This window comes from Ovis canadensis, chromosome 1 (genome assembly GCF_042477335.2).
Source record: "Ovis canadensis isolate MfBH-ARS-UI-01 breed Bighorn chromosome 1, ARS-UI_OviCan_v2, whole genome shotgun sequence".
NCBI classification, from domain to species: Eukaryota; Metazoa; Chordata; class Mammalia; order Artiodactyla; family Bovidae; genus Ovis; species Ovis canadensis.
In genome coordinates, this window is record NC_091245.1 from 40,834,385 (window position 1) to 40,858,354 (window position 23,970).

Below are 23,970 nucleotides of genomic sequence, written 5' to 3' on the forward strand. Positions count from 1 at the left end.
TGTTAAGAACTTTTAAGATCTACCCAAAGCAACTTTCAAATGTGCAATACTAGTAACTATAACTATAGTCCCTATGCTCTGTACATTATATACCCAAAACTTACTTGTCTTACAGAAGTGTTGTATCCACTTCTTCCTTCCAAGTGGTACCTTTAATTGGCCTTTGCAGTCACAACTCAATAATATTTTGAGTGGACATCAGACACTATTCTCTCTGTAGAAGTCTTCAAGGTGATTTAAATCCCTTTCCTAGGTGTTGATGAAAGAATGGCTTTCTGCCATGCTCATAGGCATGAACATGTCATCAAGAAAGGCAGTCTTACTTTTCAGTTATCAGTTTGGACAGAAGACTCTTTATCCCATTGTGGCAAATAAAGTATACTAAGACATAAGAGCGAGATGGAGAGAAACTATCCATCTTTTGGTTCTAAATTTTATTTAGAACCATGTGTTGTTGTTCACTCACTAAGTTGTGTCCAACTCTTTGCAACCTCATTAGAACCATGGGATTGTAGAATTGTCAGGGTCCTAGAGATCACTTTGTCTCAGCTCCCCACATAACGCACAAGGAGACACATTCAGAGAGGTGGCACGTCTTAGCCAACTCAGTAGCAGAAATGAGAAGAGAGCCCAGTTCTTCTGCTGCTCCAGGCAATGCATTGACCACTGTTCATGCCTTCTACTCCTGTAGGTCTTCCTCCCCTTGGCTTTTCTCTTTCCCTATTTATCCTATTATATGGCCTATGAGCTAAGAATGGTTTTTATGTCTTTAAAGATTTGTTAGAAAAAAAAGAAAAAATATGCACCAGAGGTTAAATAGCTCACAAAGCCTAAAATATCTACTATCTGACCATTTATGTAAATGTTTGCAAGCTTTTGGCCCAAGGGACTAGAAATACATTTCCTTAGAACTTTAATGTCTCCTCTAACTGCTCTAAGTGGCCAGATCATAAGATTCTGTACCTTTCTATGTTTTATTTTTCTCATTATCTTTCTGGGTTTTTTTATAGGATTCATTAATAAAATAGAATACCTAATAAGCTTTCCTTTATCCATAATCTCTTTCATTTAACATCCCCTAGAAATGAGTAAGGTGAGCTTGCTTGGTGGCTCAGCAGTAAAGAATCCACCTGCAATGCAGGAGACATGGGAGGCGGATTCAATCCCTGGGTTGGGAAGGTCCCCTGGAGAAGGAAATGGCAATCCACTCCAGTATTCTTGCCCAGAAGCTTCCATGGACCGAGGAGCCTGGCAGGCTACAGTTCATGGGGTCACCAAAGAGTCAGACATGACTGAGTGACTGAGCCCAGCACAGCACAGAAATTGGTAAGGTAATTAGTGCTGTGTCCTTTAAATGGACATGAAGATCAAGGCTCAAAGTTATGTCCAGTATCATATGTATGATACATAAAGGGCACAGTTGGGCTAGAGCCCAGAATGTTAGATTCTTTGTCCAGTGGTCTTGCAAAGTCAGTTGAATCATCCCCACTTCGGAAGTAGAATGATATGTGTGTTGCTGATGTTTTGTATGGATCTGGAGCGTCATATCCTTTTAGGTGAAAAAATAGTGGAAAAGGTACAAATTACCTCCATTTAAGTTAATGAAGATGTCTGAATTCCTAAAGAGTCTATTTCCCTCACTCATAACTCCTTTATGCTGTCAGCAAAGGCAGTGCTTGGCTACTGTGGCAGACAAGAAACTTCTTCAGAGCAAACTAAGATGCTGTTTGCAGCCTTTGCAGTGCCTAGAGCACAGCACCAGCCTTTCTTCAGTGCCTTCTCTGACATATTTGGATTTTTTATTTTGTTTTTGACCCATAGGTTTGATAATGACTGTAAGTAAACCCTGTTATTTTGGAAACCTCCTTCTGGGAATTGTAGGTGTGGACGTGAACCTGGCTTACATCCTTGAAGACGTGACGTATTACCAAGACTCCTTGGCTTCCTATACTTTCCTCATAGATGACAAAGGTAATCTACTAAAACTTACAGAGGAAAGAACGGTTTCTTTAACATCCAGAAGAAAAGTCATCTGCAGAGATTCTGATACTCACAAAGTAGGAAAATGATGGTATTTGTAGAAAAAGTGTCACTAGGACTACGTATTTGTCATAGAACACCATAACGATGGCAGAATGAATCTGAAGATTGTGCGTTTGTTTCTATCTTGTGTTGAGGGGTAGGTAATAGCTACTTATAACCGTCAGGAAATTAAACTTGAGGATTGAATGAAACAAAGAAGTGATCCTTTGGATCTCTTTTTGGTCTATTTTGTTTTCTTAATATTTACTGACATTAAGGTTTATGTGATAAATTTTATAAAATGAAAACCAAATGGTCAGTACCTCCCAAATATTCTTGATTAGGGAGATGTTCAATAAGTTAAGACATCTTGCTACACTTCCAAAGTTTTATGCAAGAAAACATAAAACAAGTTCAGGTTTTATTGGACTCCTGAGTTACAGACTGAGAAGCTGAGTGTTGAACAGCCCTTTCAGAATATCCCACGTTTCAAATCTATGATGAGCACGTTTATTAGAATCAGTTCTTCCTACAACGTTTCCCATAGTGTGTGTGTTATTTTTTTTCTTATTTCAGGGTATACCCTTATGCATCCATCTCTTACCAGGCCATATTTACTCTCAGAACCCCCCCTTCACACTGACATCATTCATTATGAAAATATCCCCAAATTTGAGCTGGTTCGGCAAAATATCCTGAGGTAAGGAAAAGGTGAAGGTCATAATATCTCATTTTTTCCTCTGAGAATAGGATCTATTGAGGTCAAATATGAGTGTTTATAGTAAATAAAGCAAGTATGTAAATTATTTTAATGTTATCAAGAGTATGGTTTTTGATATAAGGATAGTAGCCAAAATTTTGTTTACTTTGTAAAGTAGGTAAGATCTCTTAGAACTATTATTTGGGGTGAATGTCTAATAAATCAAATTCTTATGTTCACATTGCCTTTAGTTGCAAAATCAGATATATCTCATCTCATTTTTAAAGATACTCCAGTTATACCAAGTTGGAAATTGTTGGCAAAATAAGAGGTTAAGTTGAGGACCAGCTCTAGAGCGTGCCAAAAAATAGCTTGGCAAAGCACTGTCCATTCCAAGTTGACAGCACAATCATATACAACATTTTCTCTTGAAATAAGGAACAGATTGGATTTTTTCCAACCATGATACATTATTTTGGCAGATGGTAACCTACAGAGAAACGGGTCTTTGTGCTCATTGGTTGTAAATTAATGACTGACTGATTTGAGACAAGTTAGTCTCTGGAAAGAATTAGAATCAGGGGGCAGGGGTAGAGAGGAAGGAATGTTTTCAGTACGGAGCTGACATAATGCTTTTACAAAATTGAAAATCTCATATTATCTCTTTCAAAAGTGATGAGCTTCATTGCTTTTCAAAATCAGGAGGTGGTCAATGACTCACAGCATCTTCCCTGCCTTTAATTAAGTGCTTCATTTTATCTTTTGCCTGAAGTATTTCATTCTGTTTGCCAATGCAGCCTCCCTCTGGGCAGCCAGATTATCGCAGTCCCTGTGAACTCATCTCTGTCCTGGCACATAAACAAGCTGAGAGAAACTGGAAAGGAGGCCTACAATGTTAGCTATGCCTGGAAGATGGTGAGTTCGAGGAAGCCTCCTTTGCTTCAAGGAGGTGCAGAATGCAACATTCCTCCTCATGCAGAAATTCTAGGGAACTTCAGTCTGGTAATGTTACTAATCTGTTTTAAAGTGATTGGAAAAAGAAGAGATTCCATAGAAATGTTATTTTTTTTCCTTTTTTGTTTATAAAACCATTAATTACTCATGATGAATACATCAAACCATATTTTAAAAAAATAGATGGTGAACTCTGCCCTTTCCCTTCCTGAGTTTGACCTCCCATTTCCCAGAAGTAACCACTTTGATCAATTTCAGGAAACTACTATTCACACACAGGCATGTATCTCTATGTGTGAAAATACATTTAATGGCTCTGTACTACATTATACAGATTGACCAAATTTCTTCTGAGTCACATGAATACACAGTTAGATTGTATCCAGTTGGAGCAAGGAGATCAAGCCAGTCTATCCTAAAGGAAATCAACCCTGAATACTCATTGGAAGGACTGATGCCGAAGCTCCAATACTTTGGCCACCTGATGCAAAGAGTCAACTCATTGGAAAAGAGCCTGATGCTGGGAAAGATTGAAGGCAAAAAGAGAAGACAGCAGCAGAGGATGAGATGGCTAGATAGCATCACTGACTCAATGGACATGAGTTTGTACAAACTCTAGGAGATAGTGAAGGACAGGGAACCCTGGTGTGCTACAGTCCATGGGGTCTCAAAGAATCAGACACAACTGAGCAACTGAACAACAGCAACAGTTTGTTTTTTTATCATTTTCAGCTTAGATTGTGGAAGCTGGGCATTGAAAAGGAGATACAAAAGCGTGAATGTCCTCCACTGATGCCAAGGAAGAGAAAGATTTAGATTAGAATGTGTACTGCCCCCATGTCCACAAGCAGATTGCTAGCCACGCCTGTGCTACCCACTGCAGGTTTCTTTCACTAACCTCATTCAGACTCTTTGGCTTCAGGGGACTTCCCTTGTGGTATAGTGGTTAGGAATCTACCTTGCAGTGCAGGGAACACAGGTTCAATTCATGGTTGGGAAACTAAGTTCCCATATGCCTAGAGGCTGCTAAGCCCCATATGCCTTAACTGGAGAGAACCCCACTCGCCACAAGGAACATCCTGCATGCTGCAGGGTTAATTTTTCACATCAGAAAGAGTGAGCCAGACACCAGAATTTTGAATTGAAAAATACTTTTATATTTAAAATTGGAGATTGCTTATCTTACACTATATCCTATTTGAAATAAATATTTTTTAAAAAAGAACACTGAGCCTCAAAGAATCATAGAGATAGAATCTGACACACACCACCCATCTTACTTGATGTTTTTGTCCTTTACTCCCTCTCCCAAGCATAGCATAACAGTGCTATTATGAGGCCCTAAATACTCTAATTGACCAAAAGAAGAGTAGACTTTGATCCTTTTTTTTCTATCATTCAGTAGTAATCACTAAACTTAAAATACAGTCATACTCGAGATTCTCTTAGAAGGCCCTTTCTGATGTTTTTATTTTATTTATTTTTTATTTTATTTTTTTAAGTCGCTTAGTCGTGTCCGACTCTGTGACCCTGTGGACTGTAGCCCACCAGGCTCCTCTGTCCATGGGGTTCTCCAGGCAAGAATGCTGGAGTGGGTTGCCATTTCCTTCTCCAGGGGATCTTCCCGACCCAGGGATCGAACCCAGGTCTCCCGCATTGCAGGCAGATGCTTTGACCTCTGAGCCACCAGGGAAGCCCTCTGATGTTTTTCATATGTGTTGTCAACCCTAAATGGATCTGTTTATTCATCCTTTTAAGTACTGCTGTTGAAGATTGACTGTGAACAGTCAAAGAAGGACAAAGAAGAATGATACTTCCTGCCCTCACAGAGCTTCCAGCTTAGCAGTGGATTCACAGTTCAACACCTCCATGCAGTGTCTGCATAGGAATGATAGGAATCAGGAGAAGCCAACACGCCTCTAGACATGACTCTTTTATGATCTTCTTATTTGCTTTTTATAGAATCATAAGGCAACAGCAATTTCTAAAATGGAAATGAAACTAAACAAAATAATAAGACCATTTGAGAAGCTTATGTTTATCAGCCTAATTCTACTGATATTTTGCTGATAATACAGATCTGAAAAAAGTCAATATCTGTTTCAAAACTCTCTGAGACAGCTCATTTTCAGGAATTTTTTTCTTTTTAGAATGATTTACCATCTGCCCTTTATAAACATACAATTTTTAAATAAGGACTAATTGCTTAATTTTTCACATCAGAAAGAGTGAGCCAGACACCAAAATTCTGAATTGAAAAATACTTTTATATTTAAAACTGGAGATTGCTTATCTTACACTATATCCTAATTGAAAGGTACATCCTGGTAAAAAAAAAAATAATTAATATTTGTAGGCATTAAAAGAGAAGGAAATAGAGGCATTTTAAGACCTTGTTTGTATAGTAAATAAATCTAGTAGTAACATTTGGGGAAGTATAATCTTTATAAAGACTGTCTTTCTTCCATGGTATTGACACATTTTGGCCACTCTGCTTAGCCAAATGAATATAATCATGTAATCACTTCAGGTAGAAGCGTTAACTTTCTCAGAGTTCTGAAACTGTCAGTTCAGTCGCTCAGTTGTGTCCAACTCTTTATAACCCCATGGACTGCAGCACGCCAGGCTTCCCTGTCCATCACCAACTCCCAGAGCTTGCTCAAACTCGTGTCCATCGAGTCAGTGATGCCATCCAACCATCTCATCCTCTGTCATCCCCTTCTCCTCCTGTCTTCAATCTTTCACAGCATCAGGATCTTTTCCAATGAGTCAGTTCTTCACATCAGGTAGCCAAAGTATCAGAGCTTCAGCTTCAGCATCAGTCCTTCCAGCGAATATTCAGTGTTGATTTCCTTTAGAATTGACTGGTTTGATCTCCTTGCTGTCCAAGGGATTCTGAAGAGTCTTCTCCAACATCAGTTGTCAAGAACATCACTGTTAAGTGAACATTTAAAGTAGTAATAAGATTGAAGTTTAAAAGGCTTGTCTGATTACCCAGGATGAAGAACAAGAATTTTTAAGCTCTCTCTAGTTACATCAGCAGAAGGAGGGGAGTAAGTACTCTTGTCCTCTGGAATGAAATGGATTCTTCTACTAAATATAATTTAAATATATTTAGTTGATGTTGTTAATAATTGGTTAAACTTCTTGGCATCCATAGATATAGCAGTTTTTGATGGATTATTTCACCGAGTTAATTTAAATGTAACGAGAGATTACATTAGCAGCATTAAGAGATTACTACTTTGTCACTATGCAACACAAGTCTGTCTGTGAGCATTGGCGAGGCTGCATGCTGTGGCAGAAGAAAATACTGACCAATATCAGAAGGGATTGCAACATTCCAGTGTTGTACAGGCATGGTTCACTTCAAAACATGAATCCCATGGATAATCAGTGAAAAAAAAACCCTCCTCACTCATGGAGGCCTCTTCTAGATATGTTATACATAATTCCTTAATGCAAGCAACTACTTTTTCAGCTAAGAACACAATAGCAAGATGACCTATTTTGAAATCTGTTTTCCTTTCCAGCTAGAGATTGTGAAGTGTTGCTTTTAGATGCTCAGGGTAGTTCTTTTTTCTCTCTCTCTCTTATATAATTGACCCTTGAAGAGAAAGAATTTTTATCTTACAGAATTGACTTTTTTTCTCTTATAGAATTCCTATAAGAGAATAAGAATTCTCCTATAGAACTTCCTTCGGAGAAGGCAATAGCAACCCACTCCAGTACTCCTGCCTGGAAAAACCCATGGACAGAGGAGCCTGGCGGGCTGCAGTCCGTGGGGTCGTGAAGATTTGGACACGACTGAGCGATTTCACTTTCACTTTCCACTTTCCACTTTCATGCACTGGAGAAGGAAATGGCAACCCATTCCAGTGTTCTTGCCTGGAGAATCCCAGGGTTGGAGGAGCCTGGTGGGCTGCCATCTATGGGGTCGCACAGAGTCAGACACGACTGAAGCGACTTGGCAGCGGCAGCAGCAGCAGAGAACTTCCTGCAGCGCAGGAAACAAACTCAAAAGATGCTGAGACAGGAAGAGGGCACATAGTGAACGCCGCTTCAGAACACTCTTTCTAACTGGCTGGGTTGAGGAAGAGGATTAAATTTGCTAATGTAATTGAATATCCTTGGCAGCAGTACTTGAAAGCAGTTCCAGGAAGATGCAAATTCCCCTGTGTTTAAAAAGATTCTGCAGCTATCCTCAGAAACCATGTATTATACTTAACTCTAACCTGCCTAGTTAAAAAAATTTCTCCTTAATTGTTAAATTATCTTTTGAGTTGCTTTGATTCTGGCCATCTTTTAGTTCTGACTTTGCCAGTTATCACTCTTTTCATTTATTTACAAACCGCCTTTAAAATATATTCTGTTCAGCTCTTACTATAATGAACTTAGAGAAGTCTGACTTTCTTGTATTTTTGAGTCAAGGAGCCAGAACTACACAGCTTGACTTGGCCTTTGATTCATGTAGACATTTTTCCCACCAAATTTTAATCGAGCATCCAGTTCTAGGAGCAGAATGAATCTGAAAGAAACTCCTGACTCTACATAGGAGCTTAAATTAGGCCAAATTACAACACACTTGCCTTTCCTGGTCTGAAAGGACAAGTCAAGCCAGCTTTGCTAGGAAGCAATAGGGTTCACACTTTTCATGAGAAGTGTTCATTGGGAATAGAATGAGTAAACCGGATTCTGTACAGGCTGTGTTATATGGATTCATAATTGGCATTTAAAATACTCAATTCTCGGAACACTCATTGCAAAACCAACTGTATATTTTACAACACATTTCCAACCCAAACAGAAATAAGTGTTGTATTTGTATGCCGTGTTCCAGCTTGTATCCATTAGCTTAAATAAGCAAAAGAGGACTAGGGTTACTGTTTTAGAGAGACTATTTTCTAATCCCTTCATCAACTCCATGATTTCTGTTACATGCATTAAGTTCCCTCGATCAGAAAGAAAAATAAATGTAATTTTTTGCCAGAACCATTTTCTATTACCCCATCTTCCTGTCTTCCCTTCACTCATCACGTATTTTTCTGTATGAGTTAGAAGCAGAGATAGCAGAAAGTAATGTTGACCAACTTACTATCTCCAGGAACCTTCATTTCTGTATTAACATTTTCTTTGTCAATTTCCCAGGTGCAAGATACTTCCTTCATTCTCTGTATTGTGGTGATACAACCAGAAATACCTGTCAAACAACTGAAGAACCTCAATACTGTCCCCAGCAGCAAGCTGCTGTATCACCGGTTGGACCTCCTGGGCCAGCCTAGTGCTTGCCTCCACTTCAAACAGCTGGCCACTCTAGGTAAACCCTGCGCTTTTCAATTTCCTTTGCGGTCTTCCTGATAGCAGCTCACCATGAGCATCAGTTTGAATTAAGATGCCGAATGCCTTCCCAGGCGGCTCAGTGGTAAAGAATCCATCTGCCAATGCAGGAGAGGCAGTTTTGATCCCTGGGTCAGGAAGATCCCCGGAGGAGGAAATGAACCCACTCCAGTATTTTTCCTGGAAAAATTCCATGGACAGAGGATCCTGGTGTACTACAGTCCATGGGATCTCAAAGAGTTAGACGTGACTGAGCACACCAATACCTGTAGTGCCAGTGTGGGGAGACAAATGTAAAAACGATTTGAGGCCTTGCCTTGTCTCTGGTTCTCCATCAGTCACTGAGATGAGGATTTGTGGGTTGGTGACTTCTTCAGGATGAACTCTCAGAAGAAACAAGTAAAGAAGTGAAGTTAACAGAAGGAAGAAAGGAGAAAGCAAGCCAGAATTTGATTTTAAGTGACGTTCCAGCCTCACCCTAGTCCTGAGGAGGGCTTTGGAGTGTAAATTACACTGAAAAGCTTACCCTGACTCAGGAAAGGGAGCTGGACTTTCATATTCCTTAGTCACTTTCAGGCTTCTGCTAATGCGGACAAAGAGGTTTTAGCAGCCCAAAGAATGTCCATCAAACAGAGTGGTAGATATGGCCCACTAGAGGCAGGCACACAGATAATGACGATGCAGGGGTACGGCATAGGAGGTGGAAAAATGGAAAAGAGTCCAAGGGTGGCACACCTACATATCTACAGAGTGTATATCTGTACCTATCACAGATCCCTGTCTTAGAAAGTGCTTAGGAAATCGGCAAATAATTCAAAGAAATTTGCATTTGTTCTGTGCCAAGTATTTTAGAGCCATCATCTGAGTTGGCCTATTACAACTGAGGACTTTTGGGCTTATCAAAATATTGGGTTGGCCAAAAAGTTCGTCTGAGTATTTCCATATCATCCTGTGGGAAAAGTGAAATGAACTTTTTGGCCCACCCAATCATAACTTCCCCCTGGTAACACAGAAAGAAGCGAGGCTCAGATGTGGTTCCTGCTTCTCCCATGCCTGATATGCCCCTTTCATTGAATGCTGCCATGTGCCAGATGCATACTAGGCATCTGTGGTATATGTTATATGTCACGGTATACTCACAGTACTAGCAAACAGATATTTTCTTTTTCACCTTTGAAAATACTTAGAAGTCACCATCCATTCTCCAGTTTCAAAATGAGAGCCCTTGTGTTCAGGTTTCTCTTTTACATTCCATCCTACAGAGTTTTGTGCCTGGATATGAGATCAACAGAGCAGGCCAGCCTAAGTAGTTTTATCTATGACACACTCCGTCAATGTGGACAACTTAGATGGCCAGAGATGTCTGCTTAGATTTACATTTCCTTGTTTGTTGTAATTTAGGTTTGAGGGAAAGGGGGTTGCCTTCTGTTTCTATAGAAGAGAGTAATTGAGTGAAAGTCACTCAGTCGTGTCCAACTCTTTGTGACTCCATGGACTGTATAGTCCATGGAATTCTCCAGGCCAAAATACTGGAGTGGGTAGCCTTTCCCTTCTCCAGGGGATCTTCCCAACCCAGGGATCAAACCAGGGTCTCTTGCATTGCCGGTGGATTTTTTAACAGCTGATCTACCAGGGAAGCCCCATACAAAAAAGTATGTCCTTTAATTCATATTTTTAAGAACTACTTAAAGAAAAGCTTCAGTTCAGTTCAGTTCAGTCGCTCAGTCGTGTCCGACTCTTTGCAACCCCATGAATCGCAGCACGCCAGGCCTCCCTGTCCATCACCAACTCCCAGAGTTCACTCAGACTCAAGTCCATCGAGTCAGTGATGCCATCCAGCCATCTCATCCTCTGTCGTCCCCTTCTCCTCCTGCCCCCAATCCCTCCCAGCATCAGAGTCTTTTCCAATGAGTCAACTCTTCGCATGAGGTGGCCAAAGTACTGGAGTTTCAGCTTTAGCATCATTCCCTCCAAAGAAATCCCAGGGCTGATCTCCTTCAGAATGGACTGGTTGGATCTCCTTGCAGTCCAAGGAACTCTCAAGAGTCTTCTGCAACACCACAGTTCAAAAGCATCAATTCTTCGGCGCTCGGCCTTCTTCACAGCCCAACTCTCACATCCATACATGACCACAGGAAAAACCAAGCCTTGACTAGACGGAACTTAGTCGGCAAAGTAATGTCTCTGCTTTTGAGTATATTATCTAGGTTGGTCATAACTTTTCTTCCAAGGAGTAAGCGTCTTTTAATTTCATGGCTGCAGTCATCATCTGCAGTGACTTTAGATATGCATAATTCCCTTAGTCACTATGGGAAATACTACTATACTACTGCTGGTGAAAACAAGGTAATAAAAAAAACCTTTGTATTTATTATTTATTTAATTAATCTTAAAAAAAAATTTTTTTTATTGAAGTATTGAGAAGGCAATGGCTCCCCACTCCAGTACTCCTGCCTGGAAAATCCCGTGGACGGAGAAGCCTGGAATGCTGCAGTCCATGGGGTTGCTGAGGGCTGGATATGACTGAGCAACTTCACTTTCACTTTTCATTTTCATGCATTGGAGAAGGAAATGAAAACCCACTCCAGTGTTCTTGCCTGGAGAATCCCAGGGACGGGGGAGCCTGGTGGGCTGCCGTCTATGGGGTCACACAGAGTCGATATGACTGAAGTGACTTAGCAGTAGCAGCAGTTGATTTACAAGGCCAGTCTTTTTAAATTTGGTACAGCAAAGTGCAGCAGTTTTTCTTAATGGGAAAAAAAAAGCCCAAGCCTAGATTTTTTATTTCCTTCAGATAATCCCTCATAGCTATACCATCCAATATGGTAGCTAGTAGCCACAGGTGACTATTGAGCACTTAAAATGTGGCTAAACCAAGTTGAGATTTATTGTAAGTATAAAATACATACTTAAGTTTTTGTATTGATTACATGTTAAAGTGATAATGTTTGGATATACTAGAGTCTATAAAATATAGTAGTAAAATTAACCTGTTTGGTTTTCCTTTTCTTCATGTGGCTACTAGAAATTTTTATATCACAATGGGGGATTACATTGTATTTTGGTTGGACGGTCCTGCTCAGTTGGACATTTTCACTCCCAGAAAATGTAGAGCTTTATCAATGCCCATATATTAGGACTAGTGAGCTGGTCTGGGGGCACATGGACAAACCTTATGCCAGTGTCCAACTTCCACTGGGTACTCTTTCCACTGTACAACCCAACTTCATTTTGGCCATAGAACTCCCCCAGGGCAATATGTGGAGAGATCACTGAGGATAGTTTAGTATCAGTTCATAATGAAAGTGAAGCAGGATAATTCAAATATTTTTTGAAAGAAATGGAAAATAAGGGAAACAATGGCAAATAAGTGATTTTTACCTAATTCCCATTGATGATGGGGATTTTGAAGCAAGGTATTAATTTAGGTCAGAGCTCCCTTCCAGAGGTCTGAAGGATGGGGCATTGTCTTTCTTGGTACACAAAGACGGACATAGGCATTTTGAAAGAGCACATCATCCTGTGGAGCTGTGTCCACAGGTATGTAAGTACCATGTGTCTTATGTATGTAAGAGCTATGTGTCTAGCTCCTAGACATAAGACTTTGGGCCCTGTATCTCGGTTTTTTCCTCTCCTTTTATCCACATCACTACAAGGAAGGTCCCCTCCACGATTTGTGTCTCCTCCCCTTCTTCTGGTCCAACTCTTATCCCTGAGATGTTTTTAATATCATTGTGTTGTTCTAATATTGTTGTTTTTCTTTTTTTTTTCTTTATTCTTACCTCTGCAACTGGGTCCTAAGTTCTTTGAGTTTCGGGACAGTCGTCTCTCTCTGGCACACCTTGCCCAGAAGGCCCCGGAGCATATACACATGAACTCATTGCTAGGCAACCTACCCTTTTTTTAGCCCCTGGCTTTCTTTTCCTTGATATGGATACAATAATTACTCCCAAGCTATAACATGATGATATGAGAGTTAAAGGAGGTGCGGCATTACTGGAAGCATTGTGTTGTGGTAAGGGAAGACTGCAGTTCTGACCCATCCTGCTCAGTTCAACCAAAAATCCTGGATGGAACCTTTTTTAAATTCTTTGAAAATTATCAGAGAACTAACCTAATTGGTAATGGACCAAAGCGCAGAAGCTTAAAAGAACCCAGAGAAGAAAGCTGCCATCTAAAACTGGTTTTACTGTACCCATATTTATCAACCCAGAAAAGGGACTTCCCCGGCGGTCCAGTGATTAAGGCTCTGTGCTTCCAATGCAAGGGGCTCCCGTTCAATCCCTGGTTAAGGAACTAAGATCTTAAATGCTGCATGGTGTAGCCAAAATGCAATAATAATAATAATCAATCCAGAAGAAACAACTGAAATTTTGCTTTAGCTAGCTTCTTTGGGCTAAGGAAAGTGACAAAAATCAAATCCAAGGTCCGCAAAATGTGGAGACTTATAAGTGAAACTGCCCCCTTCTGCCCTCCACCTTCCCCCACACACATACCTGCTTTTAGCAGAGGTCACAGAGGACTATATATTTAGGGTAAGAATGAATTGGAACTACGTCAGCCCTTGACGTGAGATTCCTGGCTTCTGAGTTGTCTAAGGAATCTCGAGTGTTAGCTCATCATGGACTAGTTGAATACCGTAGTCCCCCAGTGTAGCACTTGGGTCATTATCCTGTCTCATTGTTGGAAGAGTTTCCACCTCCCCATCCTGCCTCATCTTGGGATTGGCACAGCAATCCTTTGTGGAGGAAGATATCCCCATCCTGTTGAGCCTCAGCATTTACTACAAAATTGTTTGTAAGCCCAGCATCCAGTGACAGAAAACCAGGCCACAAGGAAATGAGACACCGTGAGTGAGAACTAACAAAGGAATAGAAAAGGACCCACAGATTTAAATGAGATAAGACATGTGATAGTGCTTTCTAATGCTTTTAAAAATATACAGTTGAAGAGTAAAATTTCAAAGACAAAGATGTAGTGTTTTTATTTCAAAATGTAATTCATTGCAAGGATTTCTGTCATAACAATACTGGGTTTTTCCTCTTAAGTAAGACCAACAATTAACTACTCCATTCTCATAGATTTTGTTTATGCTATGTTTAGTTGTGCCCATCTGTGAGTATAATTTTTTTTTAGCTGAGTCTTGCGTTGACTCCACTTTTATTCCATTTTTTCTTATGCCTCGATAATCATACTAATATGAACAGTAAGAGTCAAAACTTACAGAGACACGTGACTTGTGCAAGGACTGTTCTAAATGCTTTACATTTATTAAATCATTTTCTTTGTGTATATTAACTTACATAATTTTCACGAACTCTGTAGGATTGGCACTGCTATTTCCCCCACTTTGCAGATGATAAAAACATCACATGTATTCTAACTTGTCCAACAGTCACACAGGCTTCCCAGGCAGTACAGTGGTAAAGAATCCACCTTCCGCTGCAGGAGATGCAAGAGACATGGGTTCAAGCCCTGCATCAGAAAGATCCCTTGGAGTAGGAAATGTCAACCCACTCTAGTATTCTTGCCTGGAAAATTCCATGGACAGAGGAGCCTGGCAGGCTATATAGTCGATGGGATTGCAAAGAGCTGGACTGAGTGACCGAGCATGCCACACATCACACAACCAGGAAATGGTGGAGCCCAGGTCCAGCCCAGTCTGACTTTATGTCGTGTGCTACCTCCTTGGTCCCAATAAGTGTAAGATGTTATATGTGGATCTAAGGTATGCTGGGGCTTACCTTGTGGCTCACCTGCTAAAGAATTCACCTGCAATGCGGGAGACCTGGGTTCAATCCCTGGGTTGGTAAGATCCCCTGGAGAAGGGAAAGGCCACCCACTCCAGTATTCTGGCCTGGAGAGTTCCATGGGCTGTATAGTCCGTGGGGTTGCAGAGAGTCAGTATGTTGAATAGTTATATTCTCAACCCGTGTGTCTCTTCAGGTTTCAGTTAAGTTCAGTTGCTCAGTCATGTCTGACTCTTTGCGACCCTATGAATCGCAGCACTCCAGGCCTCCCTGTCCATCACCAGCTCCCGGAGTTCACCCAAACCTACGTCCGTCGAGTCGGTGATGCCATCCAGCCATCTCATCCTCTGTTGTCCCCTTCTCCTCCTGCCCCCAATCCCTCCCAGCATCAGGGTCTTTTCCAATGAGTCAACTCTTCACATGAGGTAGCCAAAGTACTGGAGTTTCAGCTTTAGCATCAGTTCTTCCAATGAACACCCAGGACTGGTCTCCTTTAGAATCCAGGACTGTAAGCTCCCTGCAGGGAGAGAATCTGACTTTTGTCCTTCACAGCTCCTTCCAGTGTGGAGTTCTTTGCTTTCCTTAGGAGTGACTCTAAGCCCCTACAGCTGACAGATGGGCAGAGCCTTAGCCAGGCTTTTGTTTGAGCCTGAGGTGCAGGCCCCGTGTTCTGAGACCTGCTTTGTTTGCTTCTCTTTCAGAAAGTCCAACCGTCATGCTGTCTGCTGGCAGCTTCTCCTCCCCCTACGAGCACCTCAGCCAGCCAGAGACAAAGCGCATGGTGGAGCACTACACAGCCTATCTCAGCGACAACACCCGCCTCATTGCCAACCCGGGGCTCAAAGTGAGTGCTGTTCTGGGGCCCGCGTTTCTGCTCTGCCCCTCCACAAGCCTGGGAGGGGATGCTGCAGTGAACCTTTGAAGTGGGAAGCCGGCCTCTGGATCTGCGCCTCTCAGCTGGAGAGCCAGAAAGCCAGAGTGTGAGGCCCAGGGGAGGCTGGCCGGCGAGGACCCTTCTGATGGATTAAGAAGCCCTGTGGGCCAGATGCAGAATATCTTTCAGGCTTTAGATGCAGTAGAGGCTTTCTAGGTAGGCGGGGTAGGAGTTAGAGACCAGAGAAACTTTCCCAGCCCCATTTTTCCCAGGGGGATGAAGTAAAGTGCCCCTACTGTCTGTTGAGATAAATATGATGAAGTTTAAGGAGCAGAGATTTAGGGGATGTGTGTGTGTGTGTGGGTGGGTGTGCACATGCGCCTGTGTGTGTGTTTAATTATTTAATGCTGCACTATAGGTTCTTTCCTCATACATGCAAGAAAGCCTAAGTAGGCTGAACAACTGAGTAAGTCACATATCCACTGGCTGTATTTCAGGAAGCTTTTGTTTTCACCAAGTTTGGCTGTATCCATCTGCTGTGGAAAGATTTTTAAGAAGTAATTGGGCTTGGCTTCTCTGCAAGAGAGCTTTGGGAAGCTCTGCCAGCAGGCCATTCTCTTTTCATGTGAGTCTTAAAGGATCCCCGCTATGTCTTCCTTTGTTTCCCAGTTCTCTGTCCGAAATGAAGTAATGGCTACCAGCCACGTCACAGATGAATGGATGACACAAATGGAAATGAGTAGCCTGAACACGTACATTGTCCGCCGTTACATAGCAACACCCAATGGCGTCCTCAGAATTTATCCTGGCTCCCTCATGGACAAAGCATTTGATCCCACTAGGAGACAATGGTGAGTTTTAGGGGCTTCCATTATCAAAGGTTCTTCCCCAACCCTGGAGAGACATGATAAGTACACACAATAAAGCAACTTCTGGCAGTCATATTTAAAGAAGATACGTTTCATGGCAGTGAAAATATGTTTTTGTATTGTTTTTTAAACGTAGTATGAACAGCAGCTTTGTGGGCTTCCTCTGTCTACAATGCTTTCATCTCTTTATTGAGCTGTTGAGACTGAAATGCTTTATACTTGGCCATTTCGGTTCCTAGTGGTTTGATTCCCACCTTCTATGCAGTGTGTCCACAATGGATATACTTAATGTCATTGCATATGATCATGGTGTCAAATTACAGCTCATATATGACCTATGAAAAATGACATAAAAACTGAAAAATACTTTTTTACTTCAAGGATTTATTTTTACTCTGATTTTCAAAAGCAAAAGCTGGTCAGGTAGTATAGCAAGGGGCAACCTAGGCATAAAAACAGGATTTCTCTTCTTGAGACACTTAGCAGCCAAGTTACTCGTGAGTTGGCTCCTCTTTTTTACCGCCTGTTCTCCCGCCCTTCCCGACCCAGGGCACATTTTTATGTGCCCAGTTGTGTTTGTCCCTACCTGATTTATTAACCTTTGGTTTAGCCTCTAAAACATCTATATTTTTTAAAGCTTATTAAAATCTCACATATATACTGAGTTCAGTATCTTCTCAAAAGAGAATTCCGTATTTTTACTGACCCCTTGTTGTTGGTGCTGTAGTCATATATAAAGGGGGAGAATCCTTTTGAGCTTACATGTAACATAAGCACAGGTTACAATATTTTTTTAGGTTGCAAGCTCACTTTTCTTTGAAATGTGCAAAGCTGTTGTTCATGCGCTAAAGTAAAGACTTTCTTTGGTCTCCATCAGGTATCTCCATGCAGTAGCTAACCCAGGTTTGATTTCCTTAACTGGCCCTTACTTAGACGTTGGAGGAGCTGGCTATGTAGTGACTATCAGTCATACAATTCATTCATCCAGGTAATATTTCTTTATTTTTAATTTTCTCTTTAATTGGAAGATAATTCCTTTACCAACGTTGTATTGGTTCCTGCTGCACAACAACTTGAATTGACTATATATATACATTTTCCCCTCCCTCCTGGGCCTCCCTGCCATCTCTCATCTCCGAGTCATCACAGGGCACTGAGCTGAGCTCCCTGTGTTACACAGTAGCTTCCTGCTAGTTGTCTATTTTACACACAGTAGTAAAATTCATCCACCCTCTCCTTCCCCCGCCTGGTAATAGTTCAATTAATATTTACTCATTTCTTGAAAACATTAAGGATATTTTGAAAAGCTGAATAGAATAGTGGATAGCAAGGAGTAGTAGCAAAGGTGTGACATTTGATACGGGCAAGCTGGGATTTGAGTGTCTTCTCTGTGTTATCTTGGTTTTCCTAAACTTCCTGATGTCTGTAAAATGGGGATAATACTTACCTTACAAGGTTGTCATGTGATTGAGTCAATAAAAAGCACTAAACCCTGTTAGAGGCCATGAGGGTGCTTATGAAGAAGAAAAACAGAGATGTTACATTCAGTAAAGCAGTTCCTGGAAATGCCAGTCTTAAACCAATCAAAGAAATAGACAGTTATTATCATCAGAGAGTGTTTTCCCAAATAAAGAGTACTGCTAGTGAAAGAAATGTATCAAGACAAAAATGTATCAACACAAATTTCTTCCTTCTTGTGTTTGAGTTTCTTTAGAATTATATATGGCACCCCACTCCAGTACTCTTGCCTGGAAAATCCCATGGACGGAGGAGCCTGGTGGGCTACAGTCCATGGGGTCACAAAGAGTCGGACAAGACTGAGCAACTTCACTTTCACTTTCCACTTTCATGCATTGGAGAAGGAAATGGCAACCCACTCCAGTGTTCTTGCCTAGAGAATCCCAGGGACAGGAGCCTGGTGGGCTGCTGTCTATGGGGTCACACAGGGTCAGACACGCCTGAAGCGACTTAGCAGCAGCAGCAGCAGCAGCGGCGGCAGAATTATATAAGAATTTGTTGTTGTTGTTATGATGGCTTTGTTGCTGTTCTTACTTTGCCTTTTCACTCTCTTGAGAAATGAATGGCATTTTGAAAACTGATTTTTCCAAGAATGCTATAAAATGACAGTATCACTGTAAATACATTTAGGGTACTTTATATTTCAGGTTTTTGAGGTTTCAGTATTTAAGCTACAAATGTCAGTGAAGTGTTGGATAAGGAGGAAAGTCAAACACATTGTTTTAATCCCTTCATTGTTCAAATCACTATTTTTTCCTTAGCAACCAGTAGAGACTATATCTTGACTGGTATCTGTTAACGATGCCTTAGAATTTATGGGAGACAGATTTTCTTGCTAACTTTATGCTTTCCACTGGTGCTCATTATATATCAAATGATTGACATCAGTAGAATTATTCTAATGCTAGTTCATGGGAACAAGAACTAGGACGCGGTGCTGTGTGGAATTTCAATAGCATGACCTGTGTCTCCGTGGTAGGCAGGGCCCTGTCGCCAGCCAGATATTGATTTCTTTTCAGGGCATGGTATCTATTTGGCTTCATCACATATGAACAAGCAAACATTCTCTTAGAACAAACCTTTTCAATGTTTGTAGTAACAGACCATCTATAAGGCATATACCTACTATTGTCTGAATAGCAAGACTTATCTTTTCTCTCATATATTCTAGTCAGTTGAGAAAAAGTAAACAAAGGTGTTTTCTTTGAGGGGACAGCAGTCACCTTGATCTTTGATGACAAGGACATGGGCTGGAATCGGGCTCTTAAAGGTGATGCTTGGAGCAGGGAGAGGGTGCCTACCTGTGTGTGTCTTGCTTATTCCTTGACATATTCCTTGATCCAGCTGCTCCCGCCTGCCGCTCATTATCAAGAACCATTAGCTTTTCCTCCTACACAGTATGGTTTTGCTATAGGAGAGGCAGGGGGATCACAGAGAGGTGCAGATTCTTATGCTCATATACTTGTTTTTGTCAGAATTTGAGTGGGTGGAAGACTTTCTCATTTATTTGTAAATATTTATCATGTCATCCCAAATGAAGCATGATGGAAATACGATGGACTTTCAAGTTAGAAAATATCTTGGGTTCAGTTCCCTTTTTTGGTTATTGTTTATGACTCAGACAGTAAAAGAATCTGCCTGCAATACAGGAAACCTGGGTTTGATCCCTGAGTCAGAAAAATCCACTGGAGAAAGGAATGGCTACCCACTGCAGTATTCTTGCCTGGAGAATTCCATGGGCAGAGGAGCCTGGTTGGCTACAGTCTATGAGGTCCCGAAGAATCAGACATGACTAACACTGATAGTGTATTTAGACTACACAAGTTTAGCTATTTAAGTTTAACAAGAGCCAAAATGCCTGTCCATCACTCACTCAACGAGAATGTATTCCAGGAATAAGTATCTGCTCACGCCTTGATCAATATGCAGTCCCATGGATTTGATTGTTTGAACATTTTCCTTAGGTAAGCACATTTTTATTATTTAAAACCTATTTTGTTCACTGTATAATTTAGAATGCAAGTCAACTACTGCTTCTGGTTTTCAACCAAGGCAACCACCACTTTAATGGGTGTGTTCATAGATGAGCTCTGCAAAGGGACTTTTTCCAAATGAGTACCAGTGACTTTGATCTCACATGCCAACTTGAGAACCTGCCCTCCCCCTAAGATGGATTCTACTCTGAAAAAGCAGATTTGCCATTTACTGTCTATGACTATTAACAAGTTCCTTTTTTTGCCTTGGTTTCCTCATTTGTAAAGAGGGAATTTAGGACCTACCTCAAATGATGATTTAAAGATTATATTAAGTAATATACATAAGTCTCCAAGAACACTGCATGGCCCATTGTAAGGGCTCAGTTCAGTCGCTCAGTCGTGTCTGACTCTTTGTGATCCCATGAATCGCAGCACGCCAGGCCTCCCTGTCCATCACCAACTCACGGAGTTCACTCAGACTCGCGTCCATTGAGTCAGTGATGCCATCCAGCCATCTCATCCTCTGTCGTCCCCTTCTCCTCCTGCCCCCAATCCCTCCCAGCATCAGAGTCTTTTCCAATGAGTCAACTCTTCACATGAGGTGGCCAAAGTATTGGAGTTTCAGCTTTAGCATCAGTCCTTCCAGTGAACACCGAGGACTGATCTCCTTTAGGATAGACTGGCTAGATCTCCTTGCAGTTCAAGGGACTCTCAGGAGTCTTCTCCAACACCACAGTTCAAAAGCATCAATTCTTCGGTTCTCAGCTTTCTTCACAGTCCAACTCTCACATCCATACATGACCACAGGAAAAACCATAGCCTTGACTAGACAGACCTTTGTTGGCAAAGCAATGTCTCTGCTTTTGAATATGCTATCTAGGTTGGTCATAACTTTCTTCCAAGGAGTAAGCGTCTTTTAATTTCATGGCTGCAATCACCATCTGCAGTGATTTGGGAGCCCAAAAAAATCAAGTCTGACACTGTTTCCACTGTTTCCCCATCTATTTCCCATGAAGTGATGGGACCAGATGCCATGATCTCCATTTTCTGAATGTTGAGCTTTAAGCCAACTTTTTCACTCTCCTCTTTCACTTTCATCAAGAGGCTTTTTAGCTCCTCTTCACTTTCTGCCATAAGGGTGGTGTCATCTGCATATCTGAGGTTATTGATATTTCTCCCGGCAGTCTTGATTCCAGCTTGTGGTTCTTCCAGCCCAGCATTTCTCATGATGTACTCTGCATATAAGTTAAGGGCTCAATAAATATTAAATGTTTTTATTAGTATTGTATTCCATGATTCTCTGAGCCTCGTGTGTAAAACAGAGGTAGCAATGCCCAGGTTGAACTGAAAAAATGAAAATTATAAATAATGTATGTAAAATGCTTGCCAATGTCAAATCCTCAATAAACAGTAGTTACTTTTATTATCATGCTATTCATGCTTTAAGTTTCTGGCATTTTAATGGGTCAGAAGAGAGAACTTATGCTAATGTTCAACTTGTCGTGAAACACTCCAATTCTCCCTTGGTTTTCAAAAGCCATTGGGCTGCTCTCTTGAGAACAGTTTTCCAGTACTCACTTATCAATTACACAGCTATAGCAACTGTGCTATGATTCTTTCATCAGCATTATTAGTGGCCTGAGGATCTAGGTGTTCATTCTTTGGAGGATGATAGTGTGGTAGAGATGATGAAGTACAGTCAATGATTAGGGAACTGGTCAGACAAGTCTTTGGCAGTGAAAATCTTACCAAAGTGCTGCAAACAGCATGCAATGTTGTGCTGAGAAATGTAGGCTTGGTTTCATTTTCCTGTGGTATTCTTTATGAGTTGCTATGGTAACCATGGACATTTTTCAAATGCAGGTGAAAATATGAATGCTAGACTTCCATGGGCAATATATATGCTTTTACTTCAGCATGTTTATCATATATGGGAGCAGATGACAGTCATACAAGGGAATTTTAGAAACAAAATCAACTTGTCCCCAAAAACCTGAACTGTATTTTTTTACTAAGGCAGCTATAGTACTATAGAAAGAACCAGATTTCATACTGGTTTCTAAGCCATAAGTAAAAAGTGATCGATAACCATTCTAAACCTAATTTTTCATTTATAAAATAGAAATTATAATTCCTTTCTAATGTCTTCAAAGGAAATTAAATCAGTGATTTTAAATTGCTTGGAAACTTTTGAATGCCATGCAGATCTAAGGAGGCAGAAGACCTGTTGGTTAGGAATATACAGCCTTTCCGGGTGGCCCTAATGGTAAAGAATGTACCTGCAGGAAACATAATAGACGCCAGTTCAATCCCTGGGTCAGGAAGATCCTCTAGAAGAGGGCATGGCCACCCACTCCAACATGCTTGCCTGGAGAATCCCCATGGACAGAGAAGCCTGGTGGGCTGCAGACCACAGGGTCTCAAGGAGTTGGTCGTGACTGAAGCGATTTAGCATACGGCACACATTCTTTCAAGTTCAAGGCACTGAGTTTGAATTCAGGCTTCCACTAGTTATTCACAATGTGACCTCAACCAAACACTGAATCTCCCCAAGCTTTGGTTTTCTGGAAGTACTGCCTCATAAGCCTTCTGTGAGCAATCACTGAAGTGATGTATTCAGATGCCTACCAGAATGCCTATCAATTGTGAAGATTCAGTAAATGGAAACCATTACCATCATCATAACGAAAACTCTTATGCAGACTCATCTCTCTTTCCTGAACAAGCCAGGGGGGTTTAGACTCCTTTTGACTAGTACTTCAGCAAAATATTATTTTCCACAGTGTACAAATCCTGTAAGGTAACTGAGTTTTGAACTGTTCCCATAGTAGAATTTAAGTTCCTTAAGTAATAATAGGGGCTTTTTCTGAGGCAGTAGCTTCTCAAAGACAATCCCACAACACGGTCTTCCCCCATCCTATGCCCAAAATAGCTCTGATAGGAATGTTCTGATAGAAATTTATTTATAGCTGTGATGGGTTTTCGTTGCTTTGCAGGGTTTTTTCTGTAGCTGTGGTGAGCAGAAACTACTATTTATTGCAGTGCACAGGCTTCTCATTGCTGTGGCTCCTCTTGTTCCAGACCATGGGCTGTAGGGTACACAGGCTTCAGTAGTTCCGGCTCTCGGGCTCCAGAGCACAGGTTTCCATGGCGATCTTCCCAGACCAGGGATCCAGCCTGTATCTCCTGCACTGTCAAGCAGATTCTTCACCACTGAGCCACCAGGAAAACCTCAGAAATTTCTTTTTTTTTTAATATTTATTTATTTGTCTGCACTAGGTCTTTGTTGCAGCATGTGAACTCTTAGCTGTGACATATGGGATCTAGGTCCCATGAGCAGGGATCAAACCCGGGCCCCCTTCATTGGGAGCACAGAGCCTCAGCCATTGGACCATCAGGGAAGTTCCTGATGGAAATATCATTGCAGGTCTTGGTCCCTTTTTCTAGTTTTGGTTTGTTTGTTTCAACAGGAGGGAGGGGTCAGTGGTGAGGGCTGGGTTAATATGTTGGGATTAATGTTGACAGTAACCAGTTGTCTCTATGGCAAAGCTAATTTCACTTTATTTGTGTGTGTGTGTATGTTTCTTTTCTTTTTTTTAATTTTTATTTTTACTTTATTTTACTTTACAATACTGTATTAGTTTTGCCATACATTGACATGAATCCACCACGGGTGTACATGCGTTCCCAAACATGAACCCCCCTCCCACCTCCCTCCCCACAACATCCCTCTGGGTCATCCCCGTGCACCAGCCCCAAGCATGTGTTTTGATTTTCCAGAAGAGGATTTTACTTTGGGAAGTTTCTTCTGAGCTTCAGCATCATTTTTCTTTTGGTATTTTTCTTAACGAAGAAATTAGGCAGGTAAATAACGGTAATGGTGGGCACTTGAAACATTGCATGTGGAATAAACTTCAAATTTTTAACCGGTATAGGAATATTGGAGTTCATTGGTTAAGTTAACCCAAGG

At 41.2% G+C, this 23,970-nt stretch overlaps 1 protein-coding gene across 1 annotated transcript in view; it reads left to right on the plus strand.

The window, feature by feature from the left end:
* The window catches only part of CACHD1 (cache domain containing 1), a 238,231-nt gene that overhangs the window by 192,730 nt on the left and 21,531 nt on the right, over positions 1-23,970 (plus strand). The window contains exons 10-16 of the mRNA XM_069593634.1: positions 1,822-1,971; positions 2,599-2,722; positions 3,520-3,637; positions 8,825-8,993; positions 15,465-15,607; positions 16,307-16,488; positions 17,384-17,494. Of these exons, the coding sequence (XP_069449735.1) occupies positions 1,822-1,971; positions 2,599-2,722; positions 3,520-3,637; positions 8,825-8,993; positions 15,465-15,607; positions 16,307-16,488; positions 17,384-17,494 (997 nt within the window). The remainder of the gene's footprint in view (positions 1-1,821; positions 1,972-2,598; positions 2,723-3,519; positions 3,638-8,824; positions 8,994-15,464; positions 15,608-16,306; positions 16,489-17,383; positions 17,495-23,970) is intronic.